A 22,100-nucleotide genomic window follows, 5' to 3' on the forward strand; every position below is an offset into this window, starting at 1 on the left:
ACTTGACTGCCTCTGGCGGACAGAGATTAGGTGGGTTTTACGTCTTCTCGTATGGGGATGGGTGGTTGGTCATGCATACAAATGGACAGAAAACAGATAAGATAAATAATATCAATAAATAAATTACGTGACCAGTTCTTTGTGGGTTACGTGAATGTAAATGCGAGTGAGTTTGAGAGTTGTTAGGAAGTTTTCCGAATTGGTAGTAGATAGATCATGTTCATGACAAATTCTCCTGTTGTGCGGAGTGGCTAGTGCTATGGAAATGCGTATTTTACTCTCTCAGGTGTTACTACATAGAATTCTTGTTCATGTTTGCGCGAGCCGATGGGGTAGTCGGCTGTCTTACTCTGGTTGAACTTTATTAATTGAGAAGTGAGGGAGTCCCTAGGATAGGCTATAAATACCTATGCACATTAGAGATAAGCTTCACAACTTGCGTTCATGAGTATTCCACTTTACAGCTGATCATGATTTGGAGTAGTAGAATGAGAAAGCAATGGTCAAGCTAACTATCAAAGTCAGATGATGGTAAGGATAGATTGCAAAGTCAATTTGATATAACGATGGCACATTGTATGGATCTACAGACACAGAATTAGACCATTGCAATCCTCAATCGTGAAATTCTTCTGAGGAGTAGCGTGCGTTAGTTAAAGTTAAATGTAGTAACTTCGGTCGTAGAGTGGGTTTCGGGAATGATTGTTCTACTCCTCGTACTGACTCTTTGGGAGAGGGGTACAAGTAAATTATTTCGCACCTTTGGCATTGAGATACTCGCTGGTGGAGAGGAAGGTGGAGAACTGGCTGCGGAGGAGATAGGTCTGCAGCTGATATTGCAGTATTTATGTTCTTGGGTGGTATATTGATAGAAGGCCTGAGTAGAATCTGAGCGAATTACTAGGTAGGTATCGTACATGATGAATCTGGTTTAGATTGTTTTCGATTAGCGAGTTTTGGTGAAAGGATATGAAATTATTTTGAAGATTGTTAATATTTCTCGAATTTGTCTGTGTGTGATTACCTAGATACCTACATTGGGGCAGATCTTGTAGATGAATTCACAATTAGTTCGCTTAGACGAAATAAATTTCTTGATTTGTTGGTTTCTAAGTCCTGTGCCCTATTCCTCATTCGAGTTGTAAGGTGCTCTTACCTAGTATCTATATATCTTTCTATTTGCTGCAGTCAAGCATAGTCAACCCATCTCAAATCTCCACGATTTTTCATAGTTCTCGTGCATGCCGAGAGACTAGTTACTTATTTTGTGGCGGCGGGAGCTGCGTACTATGTGTGGATTTGAGAGGGGGTGTGGAAAGACCGGAGTGCTGAACTAGCAGGAGATACCGTTCTGATAGGGGTTGGATATAGGATTGGAGAGAGTTGAAGGGGTATTGGAAGGAAGATGCGGTTATTTGCGATTGGGAGATAGTAGGGAAGAAAATTCTCGTTACATTAGGGGCAACTGAGAGGAAACATATTGCTGTCTATTCAGAATAGCGCATATCATATAGATGTAGCAGAGTGAACTGGTTTAGAAGTGTACAGCTTGTATAGTAAACGAGAATGTGTTAATTTAGTACTAGAATCAGACTCAGACTCATATCTCTTTTATGTATTAATTGGATTTGTGGTTAGTAAATAAGGAGGAGCGATTTGGGATAGTATCCTGAGGGTTACGAATTTTAGAAGTGGATTTCTAGCGACAGCTTTTGGGTGTTCAACATGGAGTTTTATCTTAAAGTATACATTTTTGAATACCTTTGACGTAATAAGCTATACGGAACATTAACTGAATCTATTAGTTTGAATTTGCGCATGAAATTAAGTGAAGATCTTAAATTGATGGCTTGTTTTTAACTTGTGTGATTATTGATGGGAGGACTATAAATTAGGAGGGTTATGATGGCTAATATCAAAGCTATTCACATCATATCAATGCGTACAAAAAGTGACATACTATATTATCACACATATCGACTAAAATCTAAAATTTTAAAAACTTCATATGATAATTCTTGTTAAACTAGAATGAAAATTTGAAAGAAGTGTAGGGTTAGGGTTAGGGCCTCAAGCTCTCTATATAGGACAAGTGACCAGAGAAAACGCTTCATGCTGTACTTTTAGTTCTTCTGTGCATTGCACATCCTGCTATTACCATGCATGCGACCAAAGACACAGATACGTACATTGCACTCTTGACAGCTTGGTTATAAGCTATCTTAACGTCTTTCAAGTCTTGCGAAGGAATAGCGCCGTAGATGTTTGTGGCACCAAGCTGAACAATATCCGAGGGATTTAACAACAGTACTGTTTCGTTTAAGTTATTAACTAGTCGATTTAACAATATCGCTTGCGCAATACTGATAAACAATGCTTCTCCGATATCTTGGGAAAAGGTCATGATAGCCATGCCGATTGACATGTCACTCGGGTCCAAGATTGTCTGAGCTGCTATGAACGGAGCAGATATACCACTAACGGTCCCGATTTCGAGCAGTACGAGTGATGGGATCCATAATCGGCTCGGCGAGGTAATTGTGAGATTTGTCATTAATGCCACTCCTGTAAGCACGCACAGACTGGGAGGAACCATAATCAGCTTATAGGATCCTGTGTAAGATGTGATTAGACCAGAGAGGACTGCGAAGATAAGTACCGATATTACGAGAGGTAACGTGTTGACCCCCGATTGAAGTGGTGAAGCGCCTCGAACTGGCCTGGAACCATATTGGAAGCTAGCGAGCGAATTAGTCCTCAATTGACATGAAAAGTCATTTTCACTTACATAGTACTCGGCGATAGCACGAGAAGCTGAAAGGGAAAGACTGTATATTGATGCCACTGCAATGGTGCCTTTCATAATGATGTATGGGGGCAGCATGGCCTTTTCTTGCTTTCTCGTTTGAATAAAACAAAATATTCCGGAAAGAATGGGCGATAGAAAGAAAGCGCAACAATGCTCCCATTACTCCAAGCATAAGCAGAACCGCCAGCAGCAAGAAAAGAACAGCAGGTGCGAAGAAAGTGAATTCTAGAGAGTCAAGCTCGCAAAGCTTTTCTCTAGATCTCTGGCTCATATGGCGTGTGGCTACTTGAGTTGGCAGCTTCAAGAAGAACAATAAAACTGCTGTCGGAGCAGCAGCAATCGGGATATTGATATAGAAACACCATCTCCATGATAAACTGGAAGTAAATGCTCCGCCGAGAAGTGGAGCGACAGCAGTCGCAAAGAAATCGCTTGCACTGATGAGCCCGATGTAAGTTGGCCGCTGTCTCAGTGGTCTTGACATGGCAATAATACTAGAAACCTCATGATCAGCCTTTGAAGTTCGGATAGGATATGTTGTTAGGCTTTATACATCATACAAACTTGGCTAATTCCAGAGAAGCCGAGACCTGTTATTGCCCGCCCAATGATAAAAATCACAGAACTTGGGGCTAGTCCGGAAATGAGAATGCCCATCTCGAATATTACTATGTTGATAAGGAATACTCATTTCACATTGTAATGGGTGAAGAGTTTGCCTTGGGATAATTGAGACATGCATGATGTCAGTCGACTGTGAAGTTTGAGTATACACATCTCCATCATGAAACCGCACGAAAAACTCACAATGCGGCATCATACCAGCCAACATCAGCTACCGAATGGAATTCGTCTGTGATCCATGGTATTGCAGTAGTGAGAATGGTAGCATCCTTTGAAGTTCCACGTCAGTATGCTGGTTGGAAGGAATGTAAGTCACTACAACTTATAAGATCGACAAGAAACACACATACACATAGACATAAAGATATCGATATAACACCGAACTCCAGGCCACTTGGGTAGATTGTTTGTACATCCTCTGGCCCAGTCTCGTTTTCTGGAATCTGGGGGTCCTTGGGGGCTTGGAAATATAAGGGTTTTAGATACTTTTCAGTTGATTCGTCCGTTGTAATTGGTGCCGAGTCAATTACAGCCGCATTCGCCTCCTCTTCATCTTGCTGTCTTTCAATACTCATTTTTATTCAAGGATTTAGATATTTCAAAGTGAGTTTGGATTTCTGAAGAACGAATTATAAGCACAGGGCTCAGAAAGATAAGGTCGAAATATTTTCCCTGATGATATAGTATTAGGTGAAATATTACTACTGATCTTGGAGGGCAATCATATCAGGGAGTTAGAACTTTGTCTTAAGATAAAAGGATACTAGATAGGTAATCAATTTAACACTCTTATCTCATACCCTGCCCTGATATTCAACAATCTCGCCTATTCAGGAAGCTCGAAATCTAGGCGTTTTGTACAAGCCAGTGTTCCGCTATGTTGGTGGTATATTGGTAGTATCCACATAATATATGTATCTCAGAGTCGAGCCTATACCACCTAGAATACCTCATCTTCTGTTGGAACACTGCCACTATGATTATCTTGCAGATACCAACCGCTCTTGTAAGCTGTTCCCATCTGGATTACGCTATCTCAGTTGTCATGTCGCTCGGTGCCTACGCAGTGTAGGACTTCTCGCGATTGTATGAACGCAAGGCACTTGTCATCGCTGGTCCTGGTCCAGAGATTCCGAGCGGGGGTGTTAAGGATATTCAAATCCTTTTTCTTTCTGTGAAAAGCTCACCTTCTTATTGAACAGTATCCCTTTTCCATCTACTCATTTCTCCCAGAGAATATACATCCGAGGTGAAAACGTCCGGCAAGTTAACACCTCATCCTTAAAACTATTGGAATGTCTCAAAGAGAAAATCTTATGAATACCCTATCACTGTGGGATTTATGCCATCTCCGTGGTATGAAGGGAGAAAACTCCAATGCGTCAGAGTGGCAGCTATTTGGAATCGAGCAAGCTTTTGACTTAAATTCCGTGCATCAATTATGCGCAGAGAAGAGTGTGTCGGCTGAGACGCTTTTCCGTGCTGGGCGTTAGTGCTTGGAATCTATACTGCAAGCGATGAGATTTGCGCAGGCTTCGTAGCTGAGGACAATAGTGCTGAAGTCTTTCGCAGCAAAGTCAATGGCTCGCAGCCTATCATTGAAATTCTTGAGATACTTTAAGAGGAAGACCCTGGCTAATTTCTATCGACACTTGCCTATCGATAGTGCCAGATGAAAACGAGAATAACTTCATGAACGGAAACAGTGATCAAGAAGTATGTTGATCAATATCACATACAGCTCCAAGCTTAGTACGCTAACAACATTAGCATGCTCGCTTACTGTACACGTCTCAATTTCGGAGAAAAACCAGACGATCAATTTATGGAGCTCTTCCCAAGCAATCTCTTCCATCGAAGCAAAAAGCATCCTAGGCTGCATGACCATGGTGATTGCTCGTACTGTGGATGGTTCAAGCATCGAGATTGATAACTTGAGCCTCATTATTACTGGTGATCTAAGTATCATATATCAATGGAACCATAAAGACCTCCTTATGATCGACTCTTGTATGCACGAAGTCATCCATCATCAAGCATCCGCAATCTCCTCGTGGGATAAAAATCTCTCATATAGAGACCACAGCATCTCTAATCTTTAAACGTCTATCCAGATGAACAATGTAACGGGATCCATGGCCCGAATGGGTGTGACGTTTGCCAAACTCACGCCAACGGTAGTCAAACCATTGAATCCGGATATTCTGCCGACATTGAAAACTCTGCTCAGCGGCGAGTCTCTCCAAGAACTCGATATTGAAACCTGGGCACATAGAGTGACACTAATGAATAGCTATGGCTCCTCGGAACGTAGTCCGTAGTCAGCGGTCAACACTAGGATTTTGCCAAACAAAGATCCAAGAAATATCGGACGACCGAAGTCATGCAACTGTAGATGCTGGATTGTGGATCAAAGGAATCATGAAAGACTTCGCTTTATTGGTATGACTAGTGAACGAGTGATCGACGGCCTAAACGTTTGTTCCGGTTACATTAACGCTTCGAACAAGACGGAGGCAGCCTTCATTGAACCTCCATCTTGGCTGGCCTGATTTACGCCAAATATCAAGCCTTGCGGAAAATTCTGCAAAACCGGTGACCTCGCATGCCAAAATGCAGACGGCATTCTGATATTTGTAAGCCGAAAGGACACCCAGGTCAAACTTCATGGACAAAGAATCGAACTTGGAGAGGTAGAATAATGCGTGCGAGAAGCTATTCCTTGACTATTCCTCGTCAATGTTGTAATTGAGATCGTAGCCTCTGGCGGTCTTGCGAAAAATCCAAGTCCTGTGGCTTTCTTGCAATTCCAGAAAGAACGGGGAAAAGGACTTGAGAACTCAGGAATTACACAGCTTCGTGACCATCTATCCACTTGCTTACCAACAGCAATGATTCCGAAGTATTATATTTCTGTCGATTCCATACCTGTACTTTCCTTGGGAAAAAAAGACCACACGTCTCTACGTCAGCTTCCAGCCACCCTTAACTCTCAGCAACTAGGCGTCTCGCTAGATGAGACTTCTGAGAAGCTTCCACCTACTTCAACGAAAGAGTACAAACTTCGCAAAATCTGAGCAGCATTGCTCGATACGAGTGAGGGGAGTATAGAAGTCAATGATATCAGCCGTTCTGTCGCCGCATGGGAAAATTCCGTATCTCAAAATGCAATCTCACGCACTCGCATCATTTTCACCAGGTCGTTCGATTTTGCAAGTGGTGCTCCGCGAAAACATTGGTTGGCAAACCGCAGTCAATCTACACGAGTACCTCGATCTCGATAATAGTGCAGCATTCGATTATGGCACCGGGCTTGTACGTTTAGGTCTGGCACCGGGTCGGGACGGCGCTCGTGATTTTATAGGGACAAGTCATCACAGTGCCTACGATGGCTGGAGCCATTTCGGCATGCTTGATATGTTTGGGGGATGCTACGAGAGAGTTGAAACGACTCGATCACCACATTTCAAGAATTTTGTTGTTTATCTTGAAGAAAACAAGGACGGGGATTGGGAGCAGTACTAGCCTCAGAATTTCTAGTTCGATCTCTCGATATCAGTATAACTTTACGATCACAGAACGAACCTTACAAAGAAAAGGATCATGTATTTAGTTTTCCTCGCGCTATCAAAAATAATATTTATATCAGACTATGTGCTTGCATGCCTATGTTCTTCAATCTTCCGTCTCCAATATTGCTCTCCTTGTGGCCCCTCCAATTTGTAAACAGCAAACAATAACATCAAAAGAACCTAATAAGCTCATTCATCAAAAAGGTATAACACAAATCCGCCCATTCTCATAACGCTCTCGCTGGCTAAAAAAAACCTAGAACCCCCCTTCCTCTTATCCATCCCCTCGCTAGAATTCAAAAGAATATAACACGTTATGTGTGAATCGAAAAAAATTAGAAAGAAAGTGAGAAATAAAAGTGGAGTCCATCATCCATCATCATCATCCAACTGCGTACATTGTATCATCATTTCATGAACTATCATACTCACAAACTCTTACTTCATACCCAAACCTCGTATTCAATCATTACTACTCCGAGTTCCTCGAACCTGTTGATGAGCTCAACAGTTTTGAAGATAATTACTTGGTACCAAACCCGGTCGACCATTTTTTCCAGCTACTTCTGCCTCCCACCATCCATCATCTTGGTGCGTCATAACGGCAAGAATATCTCCCTTTGCAAAACTGAGTTCTTCAGGGATAGCTGCTTGATACATATAGAGTGCGCGAGCTAAAAGATTGTTAGTGTTACTCAAATGATCAAGACCAGGGGGAATTTACCGAAATGTAGAATGGGACGGCCTTGACTGTTAAATTGACGGACATCCGCAACGCTTTTACTTCTGCTTCGGGCCGCCAATTGCTGGTCACTTCCACTTCCATAATGGCTCATGGCTCTCGAGCCGACACTAGCTCTACTGCCACTTCGTCCCTGAGAGCCGTAACCGTCATCATGGCCCGAGGCTAATTGTATTGCCATGCTGTTATTTACCATACCCATTGAATGACTACTGGAAGGCCTATCTTGTTGTGCGAACGGGGCCTTGACATGACTGCTGCTAGGCCTCTCTTGTTGCTGAAAGGGGGCTTTGACGTGGCTACTGCTGGGTCTTTCTTGTTGCGCATATGGGGCTGGCGAGACGCCACGAGCAGAAATACTGGGGGAGTTTCGTTGATAATAAGTATCAGAGCCCCGCTTTTGCTGAGGAGCGGAACCAGTACGAGAGTGAGTACTTCCAGCGTATTTAGGAGAGGCGGCCTGTCTCATTTCGGCCTGTGTTCCAGGTCGAGGGGAAACGCTCCTAGTGGGCGCTGGTGATGTATTTCGAGGCATATCAGACCCCCTTGTTCCGGGACGTGAGCCATACCCGGCTTGTTGTGAATCTGGTCTTGGCTGGGGAGGACTAAACATATTCGCCGTTTGGTCGACGTACTTTTGGCGAGTTTGCTGCATCGACTTTGAAGTGAAGGCGGGGGAAGGAAGCCCAAGTCTTTCGACGGGAGTTGGATCGTAAGACGGTGGGGGTGTGCCACGCATACCAGCCATCAAAGCCCCATTGACCATTTGAGATCCGATAGGTCTGGATGTAGGCGCCGCATCCGGTGCGGGGGTAGCCACTCCGTGATATTTATCTGCAGATACCCTAGTAGATGATGCTTTGGTAACAACTTTGAGATCAGCAAGAGCTTGAGCTATGGGATCAGATTCTTCTGCTGATTGGCTTGCAGGGGTGCTTTGAGCAAGCTTATTCTTCTTCTCAGGCGCTGCAACATCAAAAACGTTGTTTCCGATATTCAATTGAAAGTTAGCTCTTGGATCAACGGGCTCTGGGCTATTGCTGGGTCGATCAGTCAGCATCATAGTTTGTGGCGCTGGCTGTATCATTCTCGAATTTGGTCTTCCAGCTGGAGTACTCTGAACACTGGTATTTCGGCCGGACCATGTATTGCGATTTGATGGAGCTGGTCTGGCAATAGCAACTTCTTCTCCGCTCTTGGTGCTCTTTCTTCGAAATGGGCTATGGAAAATTCCACTCTTTTTCTTCTGGATCGGCTTCTCAACAATCGGCGCGCTTTGTTTTACTGGTGAAGCTTTTCCACTTGGAGGCTCTTGGCTTGAAAATGATGTAGGATTTGAATAATCGCTTTGGGAATCCCGACTGGATGGTCGTACTGGGCTATTCGCGGCGGAGCTCATATCTGAAGGTGCAGACGAGGGCCCTGTTCGACATAACATTGTCATGCCATCCGTAGGATGAGGGTTGTGGGGTACTTGAGAAATTTGTCCCTGTTTTGGAACCAATTGACCTTGTTGTTGTTCGTAAGGCATTTGTATTGGCTTCGACCAGTCCATCTTCGGTAACCTGGAGCTATCAGGACGTTGATAGTCCACTTGAGGCTGTTGCAGAATTTGAGGTTTATACTCAAGCTGAGCTTGTTTTGGGCGTTCTTGTTGACGATAATTAGCCTGGGCTTGTGCTTGCTTCTGTCTTTCGCTTTGTTGTTGTCTGTCAATTTGTTGATAATCAACGGATTGCTTCCTTTGCCTTTCTGCCTGTTGTTGATTGATGTGCGCTTGCTGCCTTTGTCTTTCTGCTTGTTGATAATCTTGTGGAGGTTGCTGTCTATGCCTCCCAGGTTGTTGATGATCGATTTGGGACTGGGGGCGAGCTCGGCCCGGTTGGGAATAACTAGCCTGAGATTGGGCCCTGGGACGAGCAGGTTGTTGATAATCTAACTGAGCAGGCGGGGCTTGTATAGGTGGCTCCGGTTCGTAATCCTCTACTTGGGCATGTCGTGATCTGTCCGGGGTCGAATTTGATGGTGTAAGCTTCTGAGGAGTGATGGTTGCCTCTCGGCTCTTCGGAGTTTCAACCTCATGAGCTAACTCCTTAGCAAGAGCTGATTGAGGATCGTGGTGGGATTCGTAGGTAGATGGTTGTGGTGAGGAACTTCTATAGGCTGGATTTATAGTCCGTTGAAATTGTGCTACCGAGTAAGCATCGTCCTCAGAAGCCTCAGATTGTGAATCAGCATCACCGCGACAGAAATTAATGTATTTTGGTGGATCCGGAATTTCCTGCCCAGTCCCGAACTCGTTTATAAAAGACATGATATCTTTCTCTACCTCGCAATCTTCAAGCGCCAGGCGAACCTTCTCACAAGAGGCATCATCGCTCACACAAACAGTGGAAGCGATATTTGCGAAACTCCACAAACTACTCTTCATGAAGTCGAGTCTTTCTTCTTCAAGATCTTGAAACTTGTCTGCAGCCTGTTTCCAATCTCTGTTCCAGCGACCTGTTGTTTCCTCGAGTATCTTGACTGCGTTTTCATACTCGGTATTAGACGTGGCTAAATTCACTTGGGTTTTCTCGAGCTTTGCTTTGTTTTTTCGTTCTTCCTGACCCATTACCATGTGTCCTTGCGCGAGGTATCCTTTAATCTTGAGGCACTCTTGTTCATATTTGTCTCGAGTCTGCCATTGAGTAAGTAACTATCCAGCCTTCAAAGTTGGAGCTCTTTACCTTGTTGACTTGATTTGTCTGTTGCACCTTGATCTTTAATAGTTTTTCTGTGCCATGTTGAACAATCTTCCTTCTCTCCTTCATTGCACCAGCAAAGGCCGCCAGCGGCTCCTCTAGCTCTGTTTTCATTTGTCCAGCAATTGCTTGGTGAGCCTTTCCCATTGCCTCGACCTCCCCCTTCAGAACATCCAGTGAATGGCGCAGAGTTCCTGTCTCTTGAGACCCTAATGGTTTTCGTGATAATTGGAGTAACTTGCGAGCATATTCCTCCTCGAGGGCGGCACGCGCTATGCGACGGGTTAGCTACGCCCCAACGCGCAATCATGGTAAACATACCATTATAGAAAGATTTTAATTCATCACAAGTTTGTTTCGCATGGACCATACGCTGTATCAATGGCTCAACACCAGCGTCATCCTTCCCCCAAAAGTTATTTGCGAAACTCATGGTCACGGAGGGTCCATCTGATATCGTTCCCGGCATCTTGACTAGTATTAAAGAGGTTGGCTGCTCAATTCGCTGTTTAGTAGGTCACTCTCAAACCCAGCCCTTCGAAGGGCAAAGAGTTAATTAGAAATATTGAGAGGTGATGGATAAAAAGAATCGATGAAGTTAAAAGCAAAGCTGTACTCTAGAAAGTTGTCTAACAATCTACTCCGTACAGAAATGATCGGTATGCAGAAAGGTGGATTGGGTTAATTGCGGAGTTTAATTAATGAAAGTACAGACCGTATAATTACCCTTTTGACTCTTTGTTGATGTAACCAACCAAGTCAGCTCATGGATCGTTGTCATGGTGATGTGGGGGTGATTCGGATGATACTCCCTCTATTAGGAGAAGAGGCGGCAGGCCGGAATTTGACCACTTTGTGATGAGCAACTGATACGAGTAGGTAGGTAGGTATATTGACCATGGTAATTCACCTGAAAAGAAAAGAAAAGAAAAGAAAAGAAAAGAAAAGAAACACAGTTCGTGATAGAAAGCGATACCTACCTATCTCGTCTTATCTTTACCTACCAGTGTTTATATTGAGTTTGGGATTATCATCACCTTATGTCGATTTGAAGGGAATAATTCAATTGTCAAGGTAACAAGGTAGGAAGGTAAGAAGTTTGGTTGCTTACCTCATACCTACTCACGTGCTACTTACTATTAGTTCATCCTGGCTGCCTGGCCTGTTCTTTCTCCATACTTTTGTCCATGACGAGCGACTGTATAAGCACAGCGGAAGAGCTGGTGACGGGAGCCAATGCCAAGCGGCGGGATATGGAGGGAGCACGGATTCTTCCACTCTGAGATCTCAATTATTTAAGGGAGGGTGAGGTAGCTGGAGGTCCATAGAAACGACACAATCAATCATCTTACTGCATTTGCCAGTCTTTATTAATCAAGTACGCTTTTGGGCCTTGCCTTGCATAGCAATGAAGTACGGTATTCGGCTGATGAATAGATATATCGATATGTACAGGAGATAGCACGTACATCCATCATGAATTCTCTTACATTCCAACCAAACCCATATGCTTACATACACAGAGTGATAGATACGAGTATATGATGTCGTCGTTGGCGGCGGCAGGCAAAAGCAGGGTCGTAACATGAATTGAACGGTATCTACCTGGGTCCTCGATGTCAGGGGTTGCATTATAACCCCACCTTCTCATTCAGAATTGAACCCAATGGTGCTTTATTAAAGCCTTTAAAGTCTTTTCAATGTATCCAATGCCAATTGTGCGACATTATGATAAACTCGCAGCTGTAGCATATGCATCATATCATCGAAGAATACGAAAACATAAGCCTTATTAGCTATAGCAAGCAATCACTTATTGGAGATGATTCTTATTGAAATGATATGTTGAATAAGAGAGAGAGTATCACGAACTACTACAATCATCCATCAATTGAATTGAACACAACTCCGTTGTCCCCCCGGAGGTCACTGCCATGGAGATAAAATATCTGAATTCGTCCATGTAATCTCGGAGGCTCGAAAAGGTCCCATAAACTCACACCGTAGATGCCCTCGAGCTGCATGTTTCGATACGCACCAATATCAACCTATCGTCTGAATAGGCAGGTAAACCGTTTATATACCTAACCTTAACCATGAGTAAATCTGAAGTGAAGATAGAAATAAAGAGCTTCTGCTTCTACATTCATGGTCGAATGTATAGGAAGTAGTCAATATTCATTCATTCCCATTCATTGTACCTCCCTACCTAGCTATTCATTCATTTGGTCGTCGTTTCTCAGATGCCAAGGTTATACTATAATACCGTAACAGCCTTACCAGTTAGGCGATGAAAACGAACATCCAACTTCAATTCTTGAGTAGAACGAACGAACTGCCCCCACAGAACACATCGCCTTCACAAATTCAATCTTTAACAACAAACCTTTTACCTCCTTCCCTTTGAAGCTTGAACCTTATAATATTGTTGCGCATTATCAAAATACGATTCATCCATGTCCACTCCTCCCAGATAGATCAACCTTTCATCTTGAACAAGATTGAGAGGTAGCTCTGCGGGAGTGGGTCTGCGCCAAAATACAACTATCTTCGATGGTGAATTCAAGAGGGGGGACTTTCACACCTTCACCGGCGCAAACAATTGTGACAGGAGTTAGTCATTCACCTCACGGCTCGCATCATAGTACATTCAGTGCTGGCGCAAGTCCATCCACAAACAGTCCAATCGGTGGTAGCGGAGTCAACAAAATTGTCGTCGCTCAGGTTTACCTGTTACTCGGTACAATTAAAGAAGATAAAGATCGCACAAAGTGGGAACAACAGGCTGAACAGCTCAGAAAGGTATGTAATCTATGTGCTCTTATTTGTTTATCACCTTGACGTTCCATCTAACACGAAGCTTGCTTGCTATAGCTAGTTGATGAGCACGGCATGGAAGTGTTCTCAAAGTACTTCAGCCGACTTGTGGTTGGCAACGCACCGCAGATATTTCCTGGCATTAATCGACCTGTTCTCAATTCAGGCAACTATCAGATTTTAGTAAATGAAGTACACAAGGTTGCCCATGATGTCGACCAGGCTGGGAAGATTGCGGAGTCCATAGAGACGGGGAATGAAGACATATTTCGTGATTTCGACCTTTCAACCTTTATGGATCATTTCAAGCTAGACGCGCTCGAGAAGACAATTCTAGCACTTGCTTTCAAAACCGGATCAAGATCAGATCTTAAAACCAAAGGTTGTTACATTATTTCTCATCCCACCATCCCTTCCTTTCCATTGAAAGCTAACACAACTGTATAGCCGACGCTATCCTATCAGCGAATTATCAAGGCTTCGTAGAAGCTCTATCTCAGGTGAATCAAGGTCAAGAAGATCTCACACCACCCTTCCTCGCCACGATAGTCGATAGATTTATCCAAGGTCATCCACCGAATTTCGATCGTCAAGCGCAAATTCTACTGTTTAGAGCGATCAGCTACCGCTTTCGCGACCATCCAGAGCAAGATATTCCCGCGCCCACAGAAGTTCTCGCGGCGCTCTTCCTAATGTCGATAATCACAGAAGGGAATGGACTAATATTATACATACAAAAAACCGGGGCGGCGTTCACGTCGGACGAGGAGACATGCAGAAATTATATTCGACATGCGGGAGATATCAATCTCGACGAGGCACAAGTTTCTGATGCCTTACTATACACTGCCATCAGTCGAACTCCTACATTTTCTCCGCAAATATTCGTCAGCAGTCTTCGAAAAGAAGTTCCCGCAGGGTTCAGTTGGCTGCAAGTTGTACAGCATTTCGACACACCAGATCTAAGGATATCTCCACAACAGTTTCTAGCAGTTTACGAAGCTATTCGACCAATTGCGCTTGAAGACCCTGCAATTATTCCACAACTGCTTGGTGGTGTCTGGCAAAATACTGAAACCCAGCTTTCCTTCATCAGCGCATATGCATCCTTAAATCCACATGAGCTTGATGCTTCCACCATTCCAAAGCTTAGGCCATCATTCACGCTGGACGACTATGCCGATGCTAAGCCAGAGGTTCGAGAGCGTGCTGAATGGGCAGTAAGGCATCCGCTTGTATCCGTTATCACATTAACATCCGTCTTTATCGTTGCCCTCAGAGAGACCCAATACTCAGAAACAGTTGAAGCGAAACGATTGTTCCAAGAAGTGGTTGTACCAAATCTGGATATATTCTTAGTCTCAGCATTCGGCGTACCGAGACCGTGGCCTGAGTTAGCAGTGGAGACAATCAACAATCTTTTCGAACGCTTCCTATTCAGGGTCGACGGTCACTATGATTTTGTCTTAGCAAGCTTATGGCGAAAAGATAAGACCTGGGTGGCACAACGCTTAATGGACGCACATGTTAAAGCACCTCTCGAGCTTCCTCTTATATTAGAGCATGCTATAAAGCATGAATGGCTTCATGAACTGGCCTCTATGCTTAACGGTTTCGGCCTCGATCTTGCTGCCCTAGCACACTCCCGTAGCTACCTGGATATCAAAGACTGGAAGGCTACCAATTCGCCACGAGAGGAGGAACTTGGCACGGCTCTATTGACTTTCCTGAGTATCAAAGCTCAACACGAGATTGTGTGTCAAAAAACTTCGCAACCACACAGTATAATGCTACCTGTTAAAACTGTATTCGCTATGTTGAATGTCTTGGAGGAAATTTTACCAAAGGAGCCTTCCGCAGAATTGATCGCCGTACAGCGAACCTGTATCACCGCCTACCCTCGTTTGATAAACTATGGCCAGGATGACGAGCTAGACCGAATTATTGATAACAACGGCTTGGTGACCAACATGCTAAGCGAAAACGCACAGCACATGATGGAACAGCATTATAAGCAAATGTATAGTCAAGAACTCAAGGTTCGGCAAATTGTCGATGCATTGGCTGGTTACAAGTCTGCCCGTGACCCCTACCAGCAAGATGTGTTTGCCTGTATGATACATGGTCTTTTTGATGAATACACCCTCTATTCTACCTACCCGCTTGAGGCTCTTGCAACAACCGCTGTTTTATTCGGTGGTATCATCCAGAATAAGCTCATTGCCGACCTGCCTCTTGAGATTGGTCTAGGTATGATTCTCGAAGCAGTCCGAGATCACCTCCCAGAAGAATCTATGTACAAATTCGGATTACAAGCTTTGTTGCAATTCATACCTCGTTTATCGGAATGGCCTGGATTCTGTCATCAGTTGCTGCAAGTGCCTGGTCTCGAAGGCACGGAACCCTGGAAAAGAGCACAAAATGTTATACACGACCAACAAGAAGATATGTTGCGCAACGGGCACAACGACTTAATGAATGGGGGTGGGGGTGGAATTACAAATGGCAATATCGACGTACTGCTCTCAGCTGAACCTTCCGCACCACCATTCAACTCTATCAACGTGGACCCTCTCCCTCCAAATGCAGACTTCAAAGACCCCGACCCTGAAGCACAAGGCAAAGTGCAGTTTTTGTTGAACAACATCACCGAGGTCAACGTGCAATCGAAATTCATCGAATTAAAGAGCGCCCTTGATGAGACAAATCAAAGATGGTTCGCTGGTCATTTAGTGGAGGAACGAGCTAAGGTTCAGCCCAACTATCACGTCCTATATCTTAAGCTAGTCAAACTTTTCGAAGACAAGATCCTATGGAACCAGCTATTAAGAGAGACTTTTATCAGTGTTTCCAAGCTGCTTAATGCTGAAAGCACTTTGAAGTCTTCAATCGACCGCACGCATTTGAAGAATCTCGGTGGTTGGTTGGGCTCTATGACACTTGCTAATGATAAGCCCGTCAAGCACAGGAACATTGCTTTCAAGCAACTATTACTCGAGGCTTGTGACACGCAAAGACTCATTGTTGTCATCCCATTCGTTTGCAAAGTTCTCTTCGAAGGCAGAAACTCGGTTGTCTTCAAACCACCAAATCCGTGGCTCATGGATATCATTCATCTTTTGATCGAATTATACCACAACGCGGAGCTTAAGCTGAACCTCAAGTTTGAAATCGAAGTGCTCTGTAAAGGTTTGAGTCTGGATCATAAGAGTATCAAGCCGTCTACCGAATTCCAGAGCCGCATCCCACCCATTGAGGAGGCCACCGAGCCAATGGCAGTACCCGATGGCCTGGATAGATTCGAGAACCTTTCTGTGAATGGTTTAGGAGGTGGGATTGCCAGTGGTCGATTCTCCCCGCAAGAAATTCTTTCTACCATGCCTGATCTCGGACCTCTTCTTACTTACCCCCCTAGCAACGACATGGTGAACACCCGCCAATTGCATGATATTCTCAAAACTGCAATCACCCGAGCAGTTCATGAGATTATTTCACCGGTTGTAGAGCGTTCTGTCACTATTGCTGCCATTTCGACCGCTCAGATGATACACAAGGACTTTGCAACCGAGCCCAACGAAGCTCGTGTACGCTCTGCAGCTATCAACATGGTCAAGAAGACTGCTGGTAGCCTCGCTCTGGTCACTTCTAAAGAGCCGTTGCGTGCAAGCATGACAAATTACATTAGAACATTATCAGTCGAGCATCAGTTACCTGAAGGTACCATAATCATGTGTGTAAATTCCAACCTCGATCTAGCCTGTAGCCAGGTCGAAAAGAAGGCCGAGGAACGCGCTGTTCCTGAAATCGAAGAGATACTAGAGCCAGAACTAGAAGCCCGGCGCCTTCACCACATCAGACGACCAGATGATCCATACATCGATCCCCAACTCAGTCGTTGGGCCTGGACCATTCCAAGCCCGTATAAGTTGCAGCCGTCAATGTCTGGCCTTAACCAGGAGCAAATGGCTATTTACGATGAGTTTGCTCGTCAGCCTAGACTACTTCCTCTAGCAGATAGAGGCTCGGTAGCTGGATCCTTGGCCGGTACGACCCACGTTGCTACAGCTTCAGATGCAACAACGTCAATCACCAATGATCTTCTGCGGGATCAATTTCCAACGGTTCCAAACCTTCCAGCGCCCGCTGAGACTCCTACAATTCCACTTGTCAACAACCAGCAAGCCCCTTACAGCCAGCCTTCAGCTGCTCTGTCCAACGGAAGAATGCCAAACATGGCCATGAACCCCCAAGGGTTGCCGGAAAAGGTGCAAAGGCTATTGGCTGACTTGCAACAAACCACTGCCGATATTCCTGAGCAGCACTATATGGATCTCCCTCGACCACATCCCGTCATCGAGATCCTGGATGCCTTATACGGTTTAATAATCAGAAGCCAGCAAGGACAAGAACCTTATGACATCTGGATTGCAGAGCAAATCTGTGGAATAGTGTTTAGTGGAAGTGAAAACACTTTGGTGATTGAGTGCTTAGTACACGTACTCGAGAACATTATCAGGATTGGTGGTCGTTGTGCTGTTCGTGTTTCCATGATCATTGGACAGCAAGTTGGAGAAGCGCTTCTCCACGTCCCACTGATTATTGCATTGGTCAAGGCTGAAATGATTGATTGGGCACGCGTCGACTTTGCCACCTCTACCGCCTTGGCGGAGCGCAAAGAAGGGATCCTAGAATTCTTCCTTTCGCTCTTGGAGCAAGTTTTCTTATGTGATCGACCACTAGCTCTGTATACTGATGTCGCGAAAAGTTTGGAAGTCGCTTTCGAATGGATTTCAAAAGAGCCTAACTTGGAAGTTGGCCAGCAGCTCAAGGAAAAGCTTGCAGCCTCTGCCCTTCCAAAAAGCGTCGGTCGCAGTCAAAATGATCGACTTGCCTTTCGTCAAGATCAAATGGAATATGTTTTCGAGGAGTGGATTCACTTGTTCAGCAACCCCATTGCCCCGGAGAGGGCAGCGCTGGTATTCATATCTCACATGTATAACAGGCAGCTTATCAACGATAAGGAAGACCTTTGCCTTTTCTTACGCCTTTCGATTGATACATCAGTCGAACGTTTCGAACAACAGATTCAAATACATGGCTTCCTTAATGATGCCTACGTCCCTGTCGATGCATTGGCAAAGCTTATATCTCTACTGGTTAGGGGCTACGAACGCGAAGGCGAAGTGAAGGGTGATAAAGCCGCGTTCTTGGAATCAGTTCTATCAGTCATAACATTGGTTTTAAATCATCATCATGTCATGCGTGGCGAGGGTTTCAATCAAAAGGTCTTTACACGACTTCTTTCTTCCATGCTTTGTCATTTGAACACTTTCTCGACTGATTTGTCTGAAATGGAGAACCACCAAATCATTCTGACATTCGCTGAAAAGCTCATCAAACTTCAACCAGCTTACTTCCCAGGCTTTGTATACGGTTGGATGACCTTGATCTCTCATCGCTTCTTCCTTGTACCATTGATGGGACTTCCTGATGATATGGGGTGGCAACCATTTGCAAAACTTGTGGAATGTTTACTGTCCTATACAGGCGAGCTACTGAAGCCATTACAGTTGACATTGGCGGCAAGGGATATTTATCAAGGAGTTCTCAAATTCTTTCTTGTGTTACAGCATGATTATCCTGACTTCGTAGTTGCATACTCGTCGAAGTTATGTGCCAACGTGCCAAGTCATTGTGTTCAATTGTTGAATCTCATTCTCAACGCTCATCCAACAAAGACTCAGTTGCCAGATCCATTGCAGCCAGGGTTGAAAATTGAACGTATTGAAGAGATCCGCATATCACCAGAGATCGCCAGCCTTGATATCGAGGGAACCTTACAATCAACAGGTCTGTATGAGATTCTCGAACAAGCCTTACAAAGTGGTCCTTCGGAGGATGCAGTGGCTCACATCACTCATACTATACAACGCAAGCAAACCGAAGTGAGCGGTCCAGGATTCGTGCCTGTCAATGTTGACTTGCAGCTGATTGAGTCTATTGTTTTACACATCTGTATGTACGCTGTGACGAGAGCAAGTCAAAAGGGAGAGCTTAATAGTTTTGCTCGCGGTTCTACTGATGCTGCTTTGCTCTCGATGCTTGTTCACGAACTCAATCCAGAAGCTCGACATTATCTTCTGACCAGCATGGTCAACCAACTTCGTTTCCCTAACGCCCACACAAATTACTTTGTGCAAGCACTCCTGGAACTATTCGGAAATGACGTCAATGATCAAGAGGAGTCGGATATCAGTCAACAAATTCTTCGCGTTTTGTTAGAAAGAGCATTTGTGTCCCTACCGATCCCATGGGGCGTGCTTAACATGGTCATCGAACTCGCCAAGAACGAGAACAAGTACAAATTCTTTGACTTGCCATATATCAAGTCGACACCAGAGGTAAGATCCGTGGTCCTCTCACTTTGCTCAAATGACTGACAGTATTTTTACTAGGTCGCTGAGCGGATTGCTGTTATCGTGCAGCGTTCTCTCTCAAGATAAAGTTAAACACCATCAACCAGATCTGGATAATTTGATTCTGGCACAAACATATAGATATGTCGCACCAGTGATTGAAATTTTCAAGATCTGTCTCATTGTTACATAACCTCTTAGGTCACATTCGGCGTTCCATGTTACAGATCTTTCCGGTTTGTCTACTGCATAGCGAGTGAAAGGAATTGGGATTTTTGCAAGATCTGCTATACTTATGGTGGGAACAGGGAACGACAAAAACTTTTATTTAATGCATCTTACATGATTAATGTTTCCTTGCCTACCTTCTGTATGACAGAATTTTAAGGTGGGCAGAAAATCTGGTGGCGTGGGGAAAAACAGACATATGGCGTGGGAATGGTTTGGCTTGCTTGCTGTTACGTGGGAAGGCGGCAAACTTTTATGTATCATAAATGGAGTTCAATATATTTTTCTGGAAATAATCACGTTCGTTTGTGATGATCGTTCTCCTTTATACCTACGAGATTAATTACTGACAATCTTTAATGGGTGGATTTATTTTTTATTACTATGACGATGTGGTCACAACTGCCGTCCTTAGCTCTTCTTAGAATTACATTGTGGAGAAACCCTCGCTGCAGTTGGCAAAGATCTTCTCATTTTTTGATTGAAACTCACTGTTTCTGGTTTGATGAAAGTTGATTGTGGCTAATTAGGCTCAAGTTCAGAGCTGCCCCACAGCGGGAAATTGGGGACTCCGCAAGCATGGCCGAGCTCCCAGATATTCACAAACATGATATATATCTGCTTGACGTGCTAGGAAAGAAAGGGGAATGATAAACTTGTCAGGTAGACGTCAAGGAGCTGATGAAGGGTGTTTTTACATAACTTACATGACATTGATACCCATACATTTCCCTATTCTTATTTCCGTGTTCATATTTGTTCTTTTCTAGTATTAGTTCACGCCCTTCAGACCTAATGTTTGGTAAAATAATCTTCTTGGCAGCAGCGTTGCCAGTTTTTCTTGCAAATGCTCAAGGGAGCTTCACGAATTGGTCACCACCTGGTCCAGGTGATGTTCGTTCTCCATGTCCTGCGATGAACTCCCTCGCCAACCATGGATTTCTCCCACATGATGGAAAAGGGATCACGGTCCCTGATGTTATCACCGCGTTAGATGCTGCTTTGAAGTATGATTTCTCTTTGTCACATCAAGCCTTGTCTATTATCACCCAACTGTACTATACATTGATTGATCACTGTAAGTCTAATCCCTAATCTAGCGTGGGTGTCGATTTTGCCACAGCCATTGGCACCGCCGGTCTACTGTCAGTTCAAGGCAATCTCTTCGCTACATCTTTCAACCTCGATGATCTAAACGAGCACAATTTTCCCATCGAACACGACGGATCGCTTTCCAGGCGCCGACTACTACTCCTCTCCAAACCACGATGACTATTCATTCAACCAAACAATCTTCAACCAATTTCTCTCATTCTTCACTTCCCCCCAAACATCCATCCCCGTCGCCGCAGCCGCCAAATACGCACGTGTGAAATATGAAGAAGAGCATGATCCACATTTTTCATACTCGGCTCAGCATTTTGTATTGAGCTATGGAGAGACGGCGTTGTATTTGAGTACGCTAGGGGATCCGGTGGAGGGGATCGCGGATGTAGAGTGGGTGAGGGTTTTCTTTGAGGAGGAACGGTTGCCGTATCGAGAAGGGTGGAGAAGAGGGAGTGTGCAAACGAATTTGGCGAGTTTGGCGGTGATGATCGAGAGGTTGATGTTGGCTAATGAGGAGGTGTTGCCTGAGGGCTTGGAGGTGACGGCGCAGACGGTGGGGATTGCTTTTGGGGGGTATGATCCGCTTACGGGGGTGTTGGGTCATGTGGTTGGGTGATTGCGCTGGAATGGAGGAGGCTTTCGATTATGTCACTGTGTCTTGAAACCATCTAGAATCCGAATTGCATCGTCAATCGGGTCAAATTCAGGTCTCAAAGATATTCAATTGCAAATAACTTTTGTTAACTGTACTACAAAGTTTGTTGTACTAACTAATAAAAGAGTGTGTAAGTAAAGATACTTTTTCTGTTTAATACTACCTGTTGGTTTGAGAAGAGTACGTATGACATAGGACCTACGATGTAGGCTCTAGTTGTCAATGTGTATTCAACTTAAGGAGCTAGATAATTACAGGAAGAAGCAATCCTTAAATAGGCCTTGCTGTAGAACTAGCTCCTTTGTAGTAGGCTACGAATGACTTAAGGTCATTCAATCATCCCTTGCTCACACACTACCTATTAACGAGTTCGCTTGAGATGTATG

The 22,100-nt window shown here is 44.4% G+C and overlaps 4 protein-coding genes across 4 annotated transcripts; 2 read left to right on the forward strand and 2 right to left on the reverse strand.

Annotated features, from left to right (window-relative positions):
• Positions 1-1,611: 1,611 nt before the first annotated feature.
• Positions 1,612-3,466, reverse strand: EAF02_004793 (uncharacterized protein; the record flags this gene model as incomplete). The annotated part of the gene is made up of 5 exons (XM_038900841.1): positions 1,612-1,737; positions 1,961-1,987; positions 2,159-2,896; positions 2,973-3,323; positions 3,374-3,466. The coding sequence occupies 5 exons, from the start codon at positions 3,464-3,466 to the stop codon at positions 1,612-1,614; spliced, it is 1,335 nt and encodes a 444-aa protein (XP_038759353.1).
• A 4,043-nt stretch (positions 3,467-7,509) lies between these two features.
• EAF02_004794 (uncharacterized protein) lies at positions 7,510-10,960 on the reverse strand (the record flags this gene model as incomplete). The annotated part of the gene is made up of 4 exons (XM_038900842.1): positions 7,510-7,679; positions 7,730-10,427; positions 10,477-10,763; positions 10,813-10,960. The coding sequence occupies 4 exons, from the start codon at positions 10,958-10,960 to the stop codon at positions 7,510-7,512; spliced, it is 3,303 nt and encodes a 1,100-aa protein (XP_038759354.1).
• A 2,084-nt stretch (positions 10,961-13,044) lies between these two features.
• EAF02_004795 (uncharacterized protein) lies at positions 13,045-19,811 on the forward strand (the record flags this gene model as incomplete). Its single annotated transcript, XM_038900843.1, has 4 exons — positions 13,045-13,293; positions 13,366-13,690; positions 13,756-19,709; positions 19,764-19,811. 4 exons carry the CDS (start codon positions 13,045-13,047, stop codon positions 19,809-19,811), a joined length of 6,576 nt encoding a protein of 2,191 aa, XP_038759355.1.
• Positions 19,812-20,747: 936 nt separating this feature from the next.
• EAF02_004796 (uncharacterized protein) lies at positions 20,748-21,675 on the forward strand (the record flags this gene model as incomplete). Its single annotated transcript, XM_038900844.1, has 2 exons — positions 20,748-20,959; positions 21,053-21,672. The coding sequence occupies 2 exons, from the start codon at positions 20,748-20,750 to the stop codon at positions 21,222-21,224; spliced, it is 384 nt and encodes a 127-aa protein (XP_038759356.1). The 3' UTR covers positions 21,225-21,672.
• Positions 21,676-22,100: the final 425 nt, after the last annotated feature.

The sequence above is a fragment of the Botrytis sinoallii genome (assembly GCF_014898435.1).
Source record: "Botrytis sinoallii strain Bc 23 chromosome Unknown BSIN_007, whole genome shotgun sequence".
In the NCBI taxonomy this organism is placed as follows: domain Eukaryota; kingdom Fungi; phylum Ascomycota; class Leotiomycetes; order Helotiales; family Sclerotiniaceae; genus Botrytis; species Botrytis sinoallii.